Source organism: Cryptotermes secundus, unplaced genomic scaffold (assembly GCF_002891405.2).
Source record: "Cryptotermes secundus unplaced genomic scaffold, Csec_1.0 scaffold206, whole genome shotgun sequence".
Classification (NCBI taxonomy): Eukaryota; Metazoa; Arthropoda; class Insecta; order Blattodea; family Kalotermitidae; genus Cryptotermes; species Cryptotermes secundus.
This window is the reverse complement of record NW_019734313.1, coordinates 559533-577799: the sequence shown is the minus strand read 5'-3', so window position 1 is coordinate 577799 and position 18267 is coordinate 559533. Positions and strand designations below refer to the sequence as shown.

General features: G+C 44.8%; 1 protein-coding gene across 1 annotated transcript in view; it reads right to left on the bottom strand.

The window, feature by feature from the left end:
• LOC111868503 (mucin-6) overlaps positions 1–11606 on the bottom strand; it is a 50463-nt gene extending 38857 nt beyond the window's left edge. Inside the window, exon 1 of the mRNA XM_023859195.2 lies at positions 11502–11606. Coding sequence (XP_023714963.1) covers positions 11502–11606 — 105 coding nt within the window. The remainder of the gene's footprint in view (positions 1–11501) is intronic.
• Between the last annotated feature and the right edge of the window lie 6661 nt (positions 11607–18267).

The following is an 18267-nucleotide window of genomic DNA, read 5'->3' as shown; positions in this document are numbered from 1 at the left end:
GAAACTTTGTTTCTTGCTCTGCGCTAGAAACACGGATCGTGCGGAAAATGTGAAGGAGACTTGAGCCCGAACGAGACCACTTCATGGGGCTGTGTAGGCATCTAGCCACGTAAAACGCAAATATTATTGTAGTGTGGAGTATGTAGTGCGTATTAGTGCAAGAATTTTTGTGAAGCTTCAAGTGAAGTGTTTAACGGGGAGACCTACATGCAGGTGAGAGTGTGACAAGGAAACACTGTATGTTGTGTAGTTGCCCCTTCTAGAATTTTGAATGTTGGTGATCCCAGGCCCAGTGAAGCATGACTTTCCTGTGAATAAAACCTTTGCCGACAGTTGCAAAATCCGTTGACGAAATGCGGGTCTTGCGGGTGCATTGTGCAGAGGCTACATGAGGTAAGGCTACAGCTGCTGTTCTCAATATGCGCGTTGCGGAGGTGATGAAAGGCTGTCTTTCGACGACTTCAAGAATCGTCAATTCCATCTATGCATTTGGACGGCCAACTTCCCATCATATTTCGTGAAATGCTCCATATCTGGTAGTCGGCAGTATCTTCTAACAGCGTCTGTATCCTTTCCATTGCCTCTCATAACACAAGAATCATGTCCGCTGAGTCATTCAACGAATATCCTCTCTCCATGCTGGATCGGTGCGTAACGTGCTTTCCCAAGCTTCGATCGCTTCAGACTAGCTCCAAGTGCAATACGTCATATCGTCTGTTTTGCGTATTGTCGGCCTAAACTTCTTTGCATGCGGTTTAAGACTGTAAACTTCAACAATAAGCTCGAAATTAAATGAATATCTGGGATCACAAAAGGAAATTCTCTCGAAATGTCTGTTTTTGTGATTGTCACGGAAAATACAGACATTTTCTAATGGTTATACATAGAGCCAACAGTGCCATGCGCGTGTGTTTCAGCAGCATCGAGAAACTCCTACTCGAGTCACGACCCTAGACGAATCCCAGTCTCCCTGAGCTAAGCCATCCGAAAGCCCGACCCTTAGGTATGACCAGTCTTTCAAAAAGTGCAGTTTATATCCACCCAGGAATAAATGCTGGCGTCCGGCGTACCTATTTCATTAATTTCCCATCATACCTTGACAGAAACAATAGACTCGCCTCCGCACCAAATCCAATCTACAAACACAACCCATCGTCCAAGCTGTCCCAACCTCTGATCACTACCGATTATGATCTACCTTATTTACAATGTATGTGAGGTAGACGGTTAAACTTTCATAACCACCGGCATGCCTCATTTAACGCTGAAAAATATCAGGAGCCAACAGAGCGTCATAAAACAGTAAAAGCATCTCCGGTAAGCAACAGAACAATATTAAGTTTCGTAGAATCGGTGTCTGTTCACAAACAGTAACTGCTCTCAGACGTCCGAAACAAAATGATACTAGAATAAACAAATTTACTTTCAAGTAAATCGAAGCACATCTTATTAGGTGCTGTGCAGCATGTTTCTAATTGCTCTGCAAAACTGGGAGCGGCCGCAGAGGTCTCTAGCTCATGTCAGCATGACTAGAATGATGGGCTTGCATAAATGCCAAATAAATTTAATAAGCCTCATCGTAGGAAATTGAAATAAATAAACAGAACGATCACCACTTGCATCCCAAAGCAGCATCGGCGTGGATTGGTATCAAGTTCACGGGCTGGCCAACGCACTCTCTTCCATGGCAAGAAAAACAAAAGAACATCGTGTGCAATGCGATGAAGATGATATTGGCTTGGGGCAGTTATTGAAATTTATTGCTGGGTGAGCTGAATGCGATATCATCTCGTATTTTTTATTTGTTATGTTCTAAACACTTGTTTCTATGTTTTAACTTAATGTTAAACCATCTATCAATCGAAAAATTACCATCTAGTCTAGCCTGAAGCATGCGTACACAATTGCGCTGGTCATTCATGAAGACCTGCGTGACTGGTGCACTTTTCGGACTGGATAGTTGCCTTCCATGGATCTGACAAGGTCGCCTTTCCTCGTTGTTGGGCATACTCCAGAACTTTTAACCATTCTGTGTTTGTTAAGGTATGTTCATGACCGTCAATCAGGAGCCTACCAATGGACCGTCTCCTGAGCTAACTTAATCCAGTGTTTTATCTCGAAGAATTATGTATGAACCATGGTTAACATCAACACTGCTGTATTCATATTGCTGGCGGAACGCCATGTTGAAGGCTCTTTGCGCTCATAAAGCTGAACAGAATGCTCACAGAGCGAGTTCTGAGCACGTTTTTCCACGGCAGTCGCTCTCCGGCTATGTTTCCTTCCTTTTTATTTACTTTCTTTGCGTTTCTGCTGTACTATACCCTGGGAGCTATAAAGGCGCGCAGCCACTTCCTGTTGTGAAGTTTGTAGAGCCCGTTGGTCCAGGACAGACACAGGCTGTGCCAAACAGCGCATCCTTTCATGACCCAGCAACATCACTGTTCATGTGTTGGTAGGAGGATGTGCACTGGACTTGTCTGGCACCAGTGGCGGGCTCTTGTGTACATGTGGTGAGTTTCCGGCTTCCACAAAAGGCAGTAGCTGAGCGACTGTTAGTTTCTCACGAAGAACTGATCATTTAATTAATATACGTGTAGCATTTGAGGCTCTCATAGCAGTGATGATGAAGAGTCTACTCCATCTCTTGCCTATGGCCTGCAGCTCGGTATTTAGGCTGTTATGTAAACTATCCCGAACCTCCTCTGTGGTCTAGTTGTCAGGTTCCTGGCTAGAGATCCAGAGGTCCATTCCCGGCGCTACCAGACTTTTCTTGAGAAGTAGTGGGACTGGAACGGGGTCCACTCAGCCTCGTGAGGATAACTGAGGAGCTATTTAAAGGAAATGGCGGCTCCGGTCTAGAAAACCGAAATTAACGACCGCGGGGATTCGTTGCGCTGCTTCGGGTAGAAAGGACTGCATCTGACAAAGGGTGCTTCGTAGTGCAGAAACATAGGATCGACCTGCAGCCTGCATGAGGTATGCTGAGCCAGGACGTTAAATTTCTGCCTTCACTGTTTCACCTCTAACATAATTTATATTGCCTGGGTCTTGGGTTACGGCGCTGTTATGTAAAGTAAGTAAAGCTATCCCTGTACCAGTCCGTGAAGGCCCATAGGGTTGTGAGACGTTGAGGGCCCCACACTATCTAGACAATCGGCTCAAAGATGGCGGTAAGGTCGTCAGCCTTACGCGCCGGCCGTACCTTACTCCCCAGGAAAATTATTTAATTAATTCCTGGTACTCATTTCTGTTATAGGCTCAGTCGACCCCAGGGGCATAGTGGGGCCGGAACTGATGATAGTTTGTCAGCATCACTTTCCGGTCTCTGTATCCTCACGGAAAGAACACCCAACACACAGTGGATAGGACACTGGGCGGGCCCCAAAGTACCCCCAGCACACAGTGGATAGGACACTGGGCGGGCCCCAAAGTACCCCCAGCACACAGTGGATAGGACACTGGGTTGGTGCCAGAGCACGTCTGTATTTCGTGTCGAGGGAACTGTTCCCTCTTCCTGACGGGAATTGAATTCCGATCGTCCATATCATAGCCAGTTACTCGATTTCATTTCTCCGGAAATGTAGCTCTTCTGATGTTTTATAACTGGGTTGTGTTAATGTGGCACGACGTGAAGCAGGGCCGGTCTCGAAGGAATTCGTGTCTGCTGCAGGTAGAATCATTTTCGGGGCGTATATTTGTTTTTGTGCTGCGCTCATAGTGTGAAGTGATGGGATTGATTGGGGATGTTAGTTGGAAGTGCAGGTCTACATTGAAAGTTTTCGAGCGAATTCAATTTCGCTCCTATAGGCCCACTAGTGCTATGTTGCCCTTGCCAAATTGTTCAAATACACGTATGCTCGTACTACAGAAAATTGGTGTAGGCTTGTAAAGTGTAAACTTGCACCTGCACGTAATTATGTGAATAAACAATGTGCATGAAGACGTATGGCAGAATGAATGTATTGCTCACCAGTCTTGACCTGAGCACTAGATGGATGTGAGTGGTCAGCTTCACGTCCCTCCCGCTTTACCCCCAGTACCCACTGGACGGGCCTAATAGCCGGTTTGGACGTTATGGAGAAGAGATTAATATCTTGCCCCCGTCGGGAACAGAGGCCTGATTCCTCAGATGTCTAGCCCGTAGTTTAGTCAGTTTACTGACTGAGCTATCCAACACTTAGAGTCAGCTGCATATTATTAGCAGAAATTCAAAATATAGATCGTATTAAGATGTGTTATTTGGAACACTTTAAACATGACGATCATGTAAAAATACAAGGAAAGAAAAAATACAGTAATATGCTTCTGTAGATCCAGTTTCATTGTGCCTTAGCTCTGCACTAGTTGAAAGGTCAGTGAAGTCCGAACTCATTTTTGTTTCCAACAGGAGTCACAGTACGTCCTACAACATTAAAACGAATCCCACTTCACCCCACCCCCCCACACACACACACGCTCCGCATCATCCCATACTTGTCCCCAAAAGTCGTCTGGTGGTTGACGCTGCTGCTTCGTGTTGCGGACACCCCGGGTTCAAACTCAACTAGACCGGCTAAAGGTTTTGCAGTTTCTTCAGCCCGCTCGAATGCAGGGATAGTAACTTAATATCGATCACTTCCTCCAAAAATTTTCCAAACTGATCGTTTGCAATTCGACATCGTGTGTAGCTGATAAATTTCCGTCAAATGAACTTGCAGTCCATACAGAATACAGTACATGAAATACGGGTCCTTGGTGCTTTCTTGGCCGAAACACCTTGGAGTTTGACGTTAACATCTCGAAGCACACGAATCCCACGTCCCGCCTCCCCTTACTGAAGTAGGAATAAGTGAAGACATCCCCTTCATCACTAAGTTTGAGAGCCGTGTGAGTACGTTAAGGCGTCCGGAAAGTGAAGCTGACCATTTTCCTAGTATCAGAAACAGTCAGAGATTTCCTCGTCGACGCAGGCGCTCACTTCACCTGCTTCTGTTGCAGCAGGAAGAATGCGCGGTGTCTCCATGGCTCACGTCGTGTCGTGCTGCTTAGGAACAGTGGCCAATCTTCCTTTCAGGCGATCACGAACTTACGTACGTTTTCTGGAACTCACCGTGTCGCTACTGGATCCTAGTCTGAGATGGTTCCATTTATTTCCCTCCCCCCCCCCACACACACACGCACACACACACACACAAAACTTTTTTTTATTAATATTATCTCTAATGTACATCTCGATTTCCCAAGCTGTCTCTTTCCTTGAGGTAGGTTTTCTAATGTACATTTCGTATTTGCCATATGCGTGCCACAGTTCCCGCCCATGTTACTGTGAACATCAACTGCTTCATTCACCATTCAATTTTAGCTTTTTATTTTCGTCCGCATATATGCGACTCAAGTACTTTAATGTTCTTAATGGAATTAATTTTCTTTATTTACCATTGAAGCGATCAAAGGATCATAAGATGGGCGAGACATGTAGAACTCGTGAGAAGGATGAGAAGCTCCTGTATAAATTTAGCTTGAGAAACCTGAAGGGTGACATAGGCGTAGGTGGGGAGATACTGAAGTGGACCTTGAGTAAAGTCGCTGTTGTCTGAACACGCATGAACCCTATCATCAGCTTCTCAGGAAAGAATGTGGGCCATGGAATATTTTGAAGAATCAGGGGACACAAATTTCATTTCATAAGCGTTCGGATTTTCAGAGCGACGAATATTTCTGTTGTGGTCTGCTGGGTTTTGGCACATTGCAGGTACGTAGCAACGTTTCGGAGACGTGTAATGCCTCAGTTTTGTAGGTTGGAGGTAGTTCTTCCTCATTGAAAAGTTGACAGCACCTGCCAGAACTCACGATCATTATCCAGAAGGCCATGGTGCGAAATTACATTGTATCATTGGCATTAACAAAATCCCCGTTCTTCATCCATGCGTCTGTAAATATTTACTTTATAACCAATGTTTGTAAGATTTTTTTCATAATTCTAAGAGGAAAGGATTTGAACCGAACATTGCCCCCCCTTAGCAGGGCCCGTTTTCCATCATCTGTCCATTCTAAATGTTGAACCCGCTTTTGTTTTCCGCTCTGAATGCAGTCTCGTGCGCTGGACACGTCACCTCTGCATGCCCATCACGACAAGCAGACATGGCGGCTGCCACCAGGCAAACACAACGGTCTCCGGGTGACCGTCTCGGTAAACGCCATGGCAAACAGCCACTTGGAAGTCCCAAGAAGGAAATGCGAGGATGATATTAAGACAGGTTTTATGGCTGTATGTAGTACGGATAAGAGATAGATGGAAATAGCTCGTGTTCGTTTCCGTTGACAGGGTTTGACTTTCGATTTCTTTTATAAGAATATTAGTTTTCGTTTTAGATTATTGTTTAGCTCTCTGATTGGTATGTTGGTTAGTTATGCAATATGCTAATCAGATGGTAATGTGTTAACTACGTTGCGGATTAGTTACATAACCTCTCTGGTTAATGAGACTATTAGCTGTCCGCTCAGTTAGCTGGCTGGTTGGCCGTGCCACAGCTCAGGCGGTTAGTAGCCGACTTCCCACCGCGGCGGCCCGGGTTCGAGCCCACCTCAGGTTATGTGGGATTTGTGGTGGACAGAGTGGCATTGGGGCAGGTTTTCTCCACGATACTTCGGTTTTCCCCGCCAATTCTCATTCACACTCCACACTGATCATCTATCATCCGGGGCTGGTACAGTAGGACAGTTAGTTGCCGCAGTACCAAGTGGACTCAGTCTCACCCCCTTCCAGGAACACAAGAGAACTAGCCGACTGGTTGAAGAGAGGGCTAGAAATGCTAGTAGTTGATATGGTTCGGGACTTATGAGGATCGCAGTCCTCTGAGTTATAACTTCGTATATTTCGTAAGCAGTTACCAACGTGTCGGTGGTATTTCCTGCAAGTGTTGGTAACCATGCACGGAACTACACGCTGGAGAGACATCAGTCTTTGGTAGCTAGTTCCTACTGTCTCCACTCCTCATTTCTCTCTCTCTTCCTGTCCTTCGCAGTTTTATTTTCCCGGCAAAATCATAGAAATTGCTCCTTGTTATTATAAAGGCGTGTTCCAACGGCATGGAGGAATAAGACATGGAACAAACCCCAAACTGGTGAAATTACGGCGAGTCCTAAGCCTCGATACTAGCGCTCGCTCTGTCCAAGAATGTGTTGGGGCAATGGGATAAATTATTGAGCCCCGTGAAGAAGTTGTTTCGTCGTGCGCAGACTCGTGGCACGAAAGCTGAGGGTCGGTGCGACTGAACGCATCCCCGTTACCATGACGACCAACAATCTGGCGACCGTAGCCGAATGAAGCAAATGGCACATTTCCGTTTAACCGCTGGCAGCATGCCGGATAGTGGGGTCAGTTATAACGATGCTGGTACCTGCACGACTGCAGCATTGCACTGCGTGAACCCACGTCTCCTTATGATTGAGCGGCTCAGGTCAGAATTTAGTTCTTGTAGCGTCATAATAACAAGACCAGTTGGTTTCTAGACGTTACGTCCGTACACATTTCGTCTGCTTTTCGTTTTGTGGACTGAAAAATGCGGGACCAGTTTGCTTGTTCATGGCCCAAGAGTTCTGGAAGCAATGAATCCTGCTCCGGCCTACCGTCCCTGGAAGCAATGATCCTGCTCCGGCCTCCCGTCTCTGGAAGCATCGCCTACATATTCATTTCTGCCTTTTCATCCTGATGTTTTTAAAAACATAATCAAAACAGAAACGGCCCTTGTGACATAAATTTAGGGCAAATAAAGCGGCCTCCGTAGTCTAGAGGTAACGTTCTCACCTCATGACTCTTAGTACGCGGGTTCAAATACCCGGCGGAGGTCGTCGAATTTTTAAGGGCGGAAAAATTCAGGGAACAAGTCCTCCGGGAGGGACTTTAAGCCGTGGGTCCCGTGTCGTAGCTTTACGGCACGTAAAAATATCCTCATATCTCCAAAGGAGGCCACTGAGCCAAATTACGGACGTTTCCCGCCCAACAGCAGTCTCTAATACCTCCGGTAGATGGGGGAAGCATTATAGATACCTCTCAGCTAGTAGAGCCGGTCTCGCTGGCTGGGCGGGACTGATGGTAAGCACCAGTACCTGTAGGATATAGAGACTGGTAGAAATCATAGAAGGAAGCACAATGGACCAATACAGGTCTAAGTGCATGGGGAAACCCACCCTCTCCAATAACTAACTAACTAGGGCAAATAAATTTCACTGAGATCAAATTTTACTCGGAACATTTTTCAGCGTTGTGAACGTTTAAGGGCTTTATGAAGTTTAATGGCTTATCTGTACCGTCCATGACAAATTTTCAATACTTAATTTATAATTTCGGTGTAGTATCCGCGCCAATAATGCATGTCCATCTGCTATGAATGATCGTGAACCTCGAGTATTTTCCCCAGCATACTCCTGCTTTACAAACACAAATGCCGAGCACAGTTAAAATTTTATCATTTATTTATTTATTTTAACTGTAAATGGGTTTTTCTCCGGTTGCAGTGGTACTACAATAAGACACAACACACAAATAACACACATCAAACAAAACAGCACACAAAACTACACAAACAACAATGAACACACTACACACAATAAATACAATGCATTGTCTTTGTTATCTCTTTAGGGTCTGGACGTGACGTCAACAGTCGGACAGCCCATAGTGTCTCTTGTATCGGCCCCCGTCTAATGATGGGCATTGGTCCTCAGAAAGGAAAACACAGTACTTCAGCTCGGAGAATACAGCCTTATGAAAAAATTCCGAAGAATCATGGTATAATATTTATCACCATTTCTGCTCACTACATATTCGTCGGAACGAAAAATATTTGAAACACTAGAGATTTTCGTAACACGCGTTTTATGTTTAATAGAGGCTTTCCTGCGATTTTTGAAATGGTTAAAGGAAAGTGAGCGAACGCTCCAGAAGTGTCACGCCATGAGCCTGCCTCATTTCCTCTCTTAAACTTGTGCGCTGAATGTGGGGCCGGGAGGTTCCTTGGGACCGTAGGTCGCACCCTCACGGCCGGGAGGTCTTCTCATCTCAGCCTCCTTTTCGTTCTCAAAGTCCTTACTCCCCCCCCACCCCCCCGGCTACACCATTTCCTCTCTTTCTTCTGCTTGTTCTCGTTCATCCTACCGTCCTCTTCCTCCTCTCAGTTTTCCAAATATCGTCTTCTGCACGCAAGAACACGCCACCTCGCGCCAACTTTGTGCCTGAAACCGTCTTGCAGTGACCGATGCTGATCACGTGTTGCACTCCCAACGGTTCCGTGCCAAGCCATATGTTCTCTTCACTATAAATCATTAATATCTGAAAATTTTATTTTCAAACATTCTCGATATGGCGAATATTTAAGTGAATTATTTGTCTCTGGACGTTGTTTGAATTAATAGAATGTATTACTGATTCATTGCGACCAATGAGATACACTCCAAACGGTCGGTCACGCTCTTCTGTTGCGACATCTTCAGTTTACAGTTGCGGGATCCTTCTACACTTTCACCTTGAAAGAAACAGGTAAAGGCTGTGAATGAAACAGCCCGACCTCACAAGGTCACGTGGCCCGCGTAACATTCAACTTGCCGCCGACGCACCGTTCTGCCGCTTCTGAATAGCGGCGTCTTGCTTCATAAATCAGTTCGATTCTCAACCCACACACCGAGTATCGTGACACGTGACTTTTCTTTTTCCTCCAGATATGGCTCGTTAGATACTTCATAAAGAATCCGAAATTTTTCCTTCCCAATTCACATTTATCTTAACACTTAGTGTCATGTAGCCTACCCAGCTGATAAAGCGTCGCTGAAACTTCAAAACGGAACTTATTGCCCCTACCTTACACTTTACCATACATCAAGATTTGTCACTAGAAGAATTTGTCTCGGAAGGGCACCGACTGCATTCCTTTGTTGCTGTAGAAGAAACCCTAAAACAGGGTGATATGGTTTCTTTATTATTGACATCCAGTTCACCGCACGTGATCAGCAGCCGATCATTCAACGTCTGCTGAAGAAACTTCGCAAATCCGCTTTGCATACATCTCGTTCCATTGCATTGACTCTGCATGGCTTATCTCTGCCTGTTTAAGTGACAGCCCGGTATGACCTGCAGCACGCAGAACCGCTCCAGGTGACACTGTGACGTCAGTTTTGCCATATTCACAGATTCCGGTCTTACGGCGGGATCACTTCGTCATCTCCTGGCACCCAAATACCAGCCACACGTAATTAATCCGAGAGCTTCTCTGCTGGAGAATACCGTCGACATTTCCTTGCATATGAATAAGTAAGGTGACAAGTTCACTTAAACCCGTTTATTACGTCGCCAACCGCCAAGCTTCTTACAACAATGGTGTTTTGTTAGTAACTGCTAGACCCAAATAAAAGGCAAAGCGAGATAAGCTAACTTCTAACGGAAATCAAATTTATGATAGAAACACATAAACATGAGGTGTGAAACTTGATCTGTGACATTAAGAGAGGAACATAGACGGAGGGTGTTTGAGAACAGGGCGTTGAGGAGATGAAGTGACAGGAGGTAGGAGAAAACTGCATAATGAGGAGCTTCATAACTTGTACTCTTCTCCAAGTATAATTAGAATGATCAAGTCAAGGAGGATGAGGTGGGCAGGTCATGTAGCACGAATGGGGGAGACGAGGAATGCTTATAGGGTATTGGTGGGAAAACCAGAAGGAAAGAGACCACAGGGAAGACAAGGCGTAAATGGGTGACAGTATTAAAATGGATCTTAGAGAGATAGGATGGGATGGTATGGATTGGATAGATCTGGCTCAGGATAGGGACCAGTGGAGGGCTCTTGTGAACACGGTAATGAACCTTCGGGTTCCATAAAATGCTGGGAAATTCTTGAGTAGCTGCAGATTTGGCAGCTTCTCAAGAAGGGCTCAGCTCCATGAGTAAGTAAAGTAAAAAAAAAAGTAAAGCTATCCCTGTACCAGGCCGTGAAGGCCCATAGGGTTGTGAGACGTTGAGGGTCCCACACTATCTAGACAATCGGCTCAAAGATGGCCCAGGAAAATTAAGTAAATAAGTAACATATAATTACGAGAAAACGTACAAGTGCATATGTTTACTGGTGAACAGCGCAAACAGAGGGACCACAATGGCACAGAATTGTAAAGATAACCCTTGAAGTATATCTTCACTTATCCGCGCCCGCATCCAGCATGTTTGGTGTAAAGGAGTGCTACCTTACGGATCTCTAAAATAGTGATATTTTAATATTTCGTTCTATTCTTTAAGGATAATTGCGCATGCCCCCACTGAAATTTCATTGCTGCTTGTCCTGCTTATTATTATTCAAGTTGTCATGTGTATTGCATCTGACGATCTCTGCTCCAAAGGGACACGGTGAATTTTGTGTCACTCTGCTTTGGAGCTCCCATGTTTTAGTAAGCAGCGTCTAGAATTCATGACCCAGCACTAACGTGGCCTCTGCGCGTGGTGCTCAAGGCTTTGGCAAAAGCAAACAACTCACCTGTCTTCCGAGTGGAGGTGTCCCGAATGGAGCGGCCTGATACACACCGCGTCGGGCTCCGCTTCTCCTGCTGTTGCCGTTGCTGTTGCTGAAGATTGGCTCCATCTCGCGCTCACTTAGCAATTATCCGCGTCTTCAAAAAAAGTTCTAGATGCCTCGGCGCCCATTTTCACGATGGAGCATCACATATTCGGCCTGCATTTGTGCTTGGGACTGAGGACTTTGAAGTTGTCGGGTACACCGGCAGAAAAATATAATGTTCTGGAGGGATCTAAACGACGTTATACAAAAATTCTGCAAACTGATTTTATTAAATCGACTCGAACTTCAGATATTTAAAATACTCTCATCGGTAATTTTAACGCATGGTTATATAGGAAACCAAACACGCAGAAGTCAAGTTCTGTATGCAGCAGTTCAAACCGTGTCCAGTCTTGCTGTGTTTTCAAATAACTCGGTGTGTTACCACATCATCGAAACCTCAGTATAGCTGCCATCTGCCTGCTTGTGATAGCAGGAGTGAAGCCATTCTTGCTTCCTCACAGTTACCATAGATACTTGCCTTCCCCTCCGCCTGTCACGGCGCCAGAACAAAGTGTCTTCTGCTACCTGGCGATGGTAGCGCTCCTAGCGGTATGTTCTTTGCCATTGACCTCAGGATGCTGCTATTGCCGCCGGGTGCGCTGGAAAATAACAAATCTCGTTTCTTTCAGTGTTTTGTTTTTAACCAACTTCGTCATTCCAAAAAGTCAGTAGAATCCAGAACACTTGACCGCCTTCACTGGAACTCGTCTGGAAAGTGCGAAATATATAATTCAGTGGAAATGAAGGAATTTCTTTCTTTTGTTTCCTTTAACTCCAGTGTTGGAAATTGCTTGAATTAGTTCAGCTGGTCAAGAAATCCCGCGGACTTCTTATGGAACCCAAAGGTTTACTACTGTTGGGCCCTTTCCACAGTCAGTAGAATCTAATTTACACCCTCATTACTTAATCTTAAGATTCATTTTAATATTATCTTCCCATTTGCTTCTGGATCACCAAAGTGATTTCCTCTTTACAGATTTTGGGGACTAGATTTTTCGCCCGTTTATGATCTTCCTGAAACGTGCTACATGCCCTATCACTCTCGTACAAATTATGATGTTCGTCATGATGTAATTTTCTCAGTACTCCTGATACTTATTGTCTCTCAAACCTAAATATTCTCCTCAGCGCTGTGTTCTTAAAGAACCTGAATCTCTGTTCTTCCCTTTGGGTGTGATGCCAAAATAATAAAATTATATTTATTCTGATTTTATTTATATAGAAGACGGAAAAATAAAGATTTTGAAAATTGAATGATAGAGTAAATTGATGCCCGAAAGTCGGAGTAATAAAGTCAGAATAGATGTCCATTGCTAGGCAACGACTAGGTAAACACATTCCAGCGGCAACAAATACGCAAACAACAATCGAGTCACTTCCGTTGCTATGCAGTGGCGCTGTAAACATGCCTTCCCAACAAAAGAGAGGCTATGTTTTCTGCGTGGTCTGTGCGAAGTCTTGTTTAAAGAGAAGTTCCGAAGCTGGCAGTGACAGCATGGAATGGGACCGAGTTTCTAGACGCCAGCTGCCTGGATATGAGCCTGGGAGCAGAGGAACTGAATTGGATTGAGTTGGCAGTTGCAGAATTAAGGCATAGAAGACTTCATGTGTGATTTGAAGTGACAGTGAGACTTTTATAAATCCGTTGCGTGGATACGACTAGTGAAGACTGAGAACCATAGTGTGTTTGCAGGGGTGACGTGTGTAGAATAGTGACAGCTTTGTAATTGCCTTTAGTCCCGAGTTGTGTGAATAAGGTGTCAATAAATCCAATCAACCAATCCAGAACCCGTTTCTAAGCCACGCCCCGCCCCTACACATGACAATAACAAGCTTTTTCTGCTTAGGTCGTCCTGAAAATTCCGTCGAATTCTCTAAGGCCCACTGTGACATTCCTAACATGTAATTTGCTTTTTTACGCGTGAGTTGGTGAGTCCGCGCCAAAACTAGAAGCTGTATAGTCGTGTTCTATCATATCTGGGGGAAACAAGAAATCTGCTCAGAATTGTTATTCGTAACATCTCAAAGTTACTAGGACAGTTCAGATCTATGGAAACTGAGGTTAGCAGTTACAATACAGATATCGTGTTCCCACCTGACGAAATGAACAGCGATCGTAGTGGAAACTTCGTGTCTCGGAATGCATCGTTCTGTATGGTTGGTATGCAGATAAAACATCGAGACCGTAAGATTATCAGCTCAACAGAAGAGATAACAGCTTAACGACAGTTCCATATATAAACCATACAAATCCGTCTACTTCTTTGAAAGTCAACAGACATTTCGGAGAATAACGTCGCCTCTTTCTTTAGAGTTGTCTTATTCTTCGGTCCTGAAGATGGAGGCGACATGTTCCTCCGAAACATCAGTTGACTTTCAACATACTACACGGCGTTATGTCTAAGGACATAGAAATCTTCATACCCACTGCTGTGGGAACTTTCAAATCCTACAACAGCATAGGAGACCGTAATTTTACACGGGTTTTGAAAATATTGTTGTTACTTTTAAAAACTTGTCACTTTCTGCGTTTCAACTACGTTACAGCACAACAGTTTTTACTTGAGATTGGTTTAAGGACATGGAATCAAGAGACCACAGTTCTACATGGTGTAAGAATATTGCGCTGGCAATTGCAGAATTACGCTTGGAGTCACAGCCAGCAAAATCTTCTAATCCGTGGATCTGACGTAGGCCAAAAGATGCAGACATCATGCCCCCATTCAGAGTAGCTACACACTAAGCGGATGATGGACCAACAAATGACTGAATAAAGCAAATAGACAGGTAGACAATAAACGCAGAGGCAAACATAGATTTACCTCTGTGCCCCTGTGTGTTACCAAGAAGGTCTGGAGGTGAGATAACTCTCCTCTCATTCTTAGCCTCTGGACTTAAATTGATATATGTGGATAGCTTTACCCTCCGGCCGCTGTGAGCCCAGAGGTGGAGAGGGAACACTTGCACTTAGTCATGATGTACCTGCCGGCCCCCCTCTTCTGGAGGCTCCTGCTGCTGAGACTGCACCTCCACGCGCACTTCAGGACGTGCTTGCCTGGTTATCTAACTCCGCGGCGCTGGGTCCTTCCTGTGAAACTACAATTCGCTGTTACTCAAAAGTTTCCCTATATTTTATGCAACCTGCAGGTTCGTTGCCATGTTCACTGGTTTCGATTCTGAGCCAGGTCAGTCCAGTCCATATCACCCCATTCTATCTCTCTAAGATCCATTTTATTATTATCTCATCTACTTCTAGGTCTTCGTAGTGATCTCTCCGTCTGCATTTCCCACCAAAATCTTGTATGCGTTGCTCTTCTTTCCTTGAGTGCTACATGCCCTGCCCATCACACCCTCCTTTACTTGACCATTCTTATTATAATTGGCAAAGATTACAAATTATGAAGCTCCTTATTAACATCCTCGCCTAACTTGAAGAGATTGATTAACACTCGGGCTAATGAACACTGCCCAGAACCTAGATGACGGCCATGAACGAAATTTACGTATCAAGCCGTCGCCCTGGCGTGCCCCACGCTTGTTCTGTCGCGAGTGGAGAGAAAGTATTCATCTCCTATTTTCAGTTTACTCAGCTTAATTAAGCGAATAGCTTCATAACTTGTACTCTTCTCCAAGTGTAATTAGAATGATCAGGTTAAGGAGGATTGGATGGGTAGGGCATGTAGCACGAATGAGAGAGAGAGAGAGAGAGAGAGAGGAGGATTGCTAATGGGATATTGGTGGGAAAGGCGGAAGGAAGGAGACCACTGGGAAGACCAAGACGTAGGTGGGTGGACAGTATTAAAATGGATCTTAGATAGGATGGGATGGTATAGATTAGATTAACCTGGCTCAGGATAGGGACCAGTCGAGGGCTGTTGTGAACACGGTAATGAACCTTCGGGCTCCATAAAATGCTAGGAAGTTCTTGAGTAGCTGCACAATTGGTGGCTTCTGAGTGAGTGAATTAAGCAAAAGGACGGCTATGCTGATATTAACGTGGGCGAAGTACAGAATGCCAGAACATTGATGTAATGTCCCACTTGCTAGTAACAAATACAGCGACACCGCCGCAGTAGAGGATACGCGAAACTGTGCGTAAGATTGCCGCCCGTGCTTAAGACAGAGCAGCGAGTTCGGCTGTCAGCCCTTGCCGAGCAACGTACTTTCCGCTGCAAGTCGTTCCGATGTTGGAGCTCTGAGGTTCTCATTGTGGTGACTGTGGAGATTAGTGCTTCTAGGATGTGACGCCGTTTCGCCTGGCAGCATCAAGTGTTGAAGAGTAAGGGGGCCCATACACGTACGAGTCTGGCTCGCGAGTCCTACTCGGCTCGGATTCCAATGAGCCAAACTCGTCCGTGTGTGTGTCGCCACGCTAATACGTGTGTGGTGAAATTAATCCGAGCCCTGCTCCTCGCCGAGCCGGACTCGCGAGCCAGACTCGTACGAACAAGAAGGCAGTAAGCAGTAAACTCGATTAACTTGATTTTCGACCCTGAGGGCAAAGATTTGGTGAACTGCCAGATTATCCGTATCACAGTCCATAGGATTATACTCAGTAATGTATTGTGTGCAATTTCGCATCGGCCCGGACACCATGTTCATTTATTACAAAAACGTTTTATATAGGCAAGAGGATGACACAGCATGAAGCTACGAAACGACTACTTCCTTGAACTGGTGCAGATATTGTCCATCGTCTTGTCTCTATCCAGAAACTGTCCTGGGTGCTTTGAAGAATAAACAGGACGGTTTCTAGATGGATACAAGTTTTACCAATGTACCATCGTCACAAATTTGAGATCTTATTCCCCGAACTGTGTTTTTCACCAAATCGCAAGGAGTAGACATTTACGCTTCCTTTACCCCATTCGTGGAACGTACTTCAGAAATATGGCTGCAGGTAGAGCCAGCTCCTACACGTTCCATATGGAGGTTGGACGTAGTACCATGCGTGGCCACCAGGGTCGCTTCGTGTTGGCATAACCGAGCACAACTTTGCAACACAAAATAAAATTATATTCCACCGTAGTGTTTAATGGCAGATAAAAAAAAATCTGCAGCTTATTTGCCAATAACTGTCAGTAATCTAAACATGTCGTTCAACATTTTAAATAAACTGCAATATCAGTGGCGGGTTTCGGCACAATATCTGGAAAGTCTAGAATTATGCTTATTTTATTCTTTACGTTTTTAGATAGTAGATGGGAAAATAAAATATTCTGCACTAAGTCAGAGCAACCATCCCCAGGTTTAATTAGAGCTTTACTTATTCTTGAATGCAATTATGATTTGTTACTCTCGCTAATTAGTTACCTACTTGAGCTTAGACACGTTTCGGAAGCTCTTATTTTCATATGACATGACCATACAGGCCTACTTATTTTTCTCTGCATTTACTTCTACAGCCATCTCAATACTTGCCTTTGCTCTTCTTTGTGGCATTCAGTTTTCCCTCAGTAAATTAACACCGTCAGCACAGACCAGACGTTGAAAGTTCTCATTAAATTCGATCCTTCGTGATGTCCTTGGGCGTATTCTAAACAGAAAATTAAAAGCCCTCGCAAAAGGAAAACATTTTCTTGCTTCATGTTGTGACATGTATATCCATTGCTAGGCAACGACCACAACAAACACGCGACCAACAATACACGAACAGTGTTTTCTACGGTCTGCGCACGGGTCATTGCTATGCAACGCACGCTAATCATGTTATCATGTACGCGGTGACGTCACACAACAGTGGAGAGCTTGTGTTTTCTGTTACAATAGAAGATCCGCCGTTTCTATGCAACTACAACGTAAACACGCCTATATAATAATAGAGGAATTGCTAGGACAGGATGTTCTCAATGTGTTTTCTATGCGTGGTCCGTGCCGAAGGCTTTTAGGGGACAGGGAAGGTCTACAGGCAGTCGTAGAACGAGAAGCAGAAGGAAGAGAGGCCTCGGCGGTCAAGGAAGAAGATTGATTGTGAGCTGTTGCAAAGGAGTGGCAATAAATCTAATCATCAATCCATAACCCACAATTATTAGTTCAGCTAACCCCGAATACGTGACAACATGCGTGTAGCTCATCCATAATCACTGAGGCAGGCCAGCCACGTCTTGACCTCTCTTCATCTGCCACTCTGGCTACGTAAGATTCTGAACAGTGCTTCACAGGGTGCAGTGAAACTGGGCAATTTGCATACGAATCCCGTAACACGTTCGTGACCAAAGCTAGCATTTAGCACTGAATTGTACGGAACAGCTTTCAGTCATGAGTGTTCAATTTGGCTGCCGTTGCATTCCAGTGGTCAGTCACCTCCTGGTTCTTGCTCTGTCGGTATGAAGAATTGCTCCATCACGGCCACTCCTAGTTAACTTGCAGTCGTCTCCCGTCCCCACTGATCCACATGTAGTTCACTGATGATATTTTTAAACATTTTAACTAACATTTCAGTGAATTAAACGTGGATTAATGTAATATAAATCTCTATTGATATTGCTTCATTGTAGATGGAAGAAGAGTGCACGTGATACTCCAAGGCAACAGCATGCTGAAATAAAATATTATGACTTCTAGTTAAATTTCTCGAGGCTGCAAAAGTGCCTTCATTGCTTACAGTGATCGAACCCTATCGGACGGTATGAGAACTAAGGGCTGACCGATCTGCGCAATCCTGCTCTTTAGTGTGTTCAAG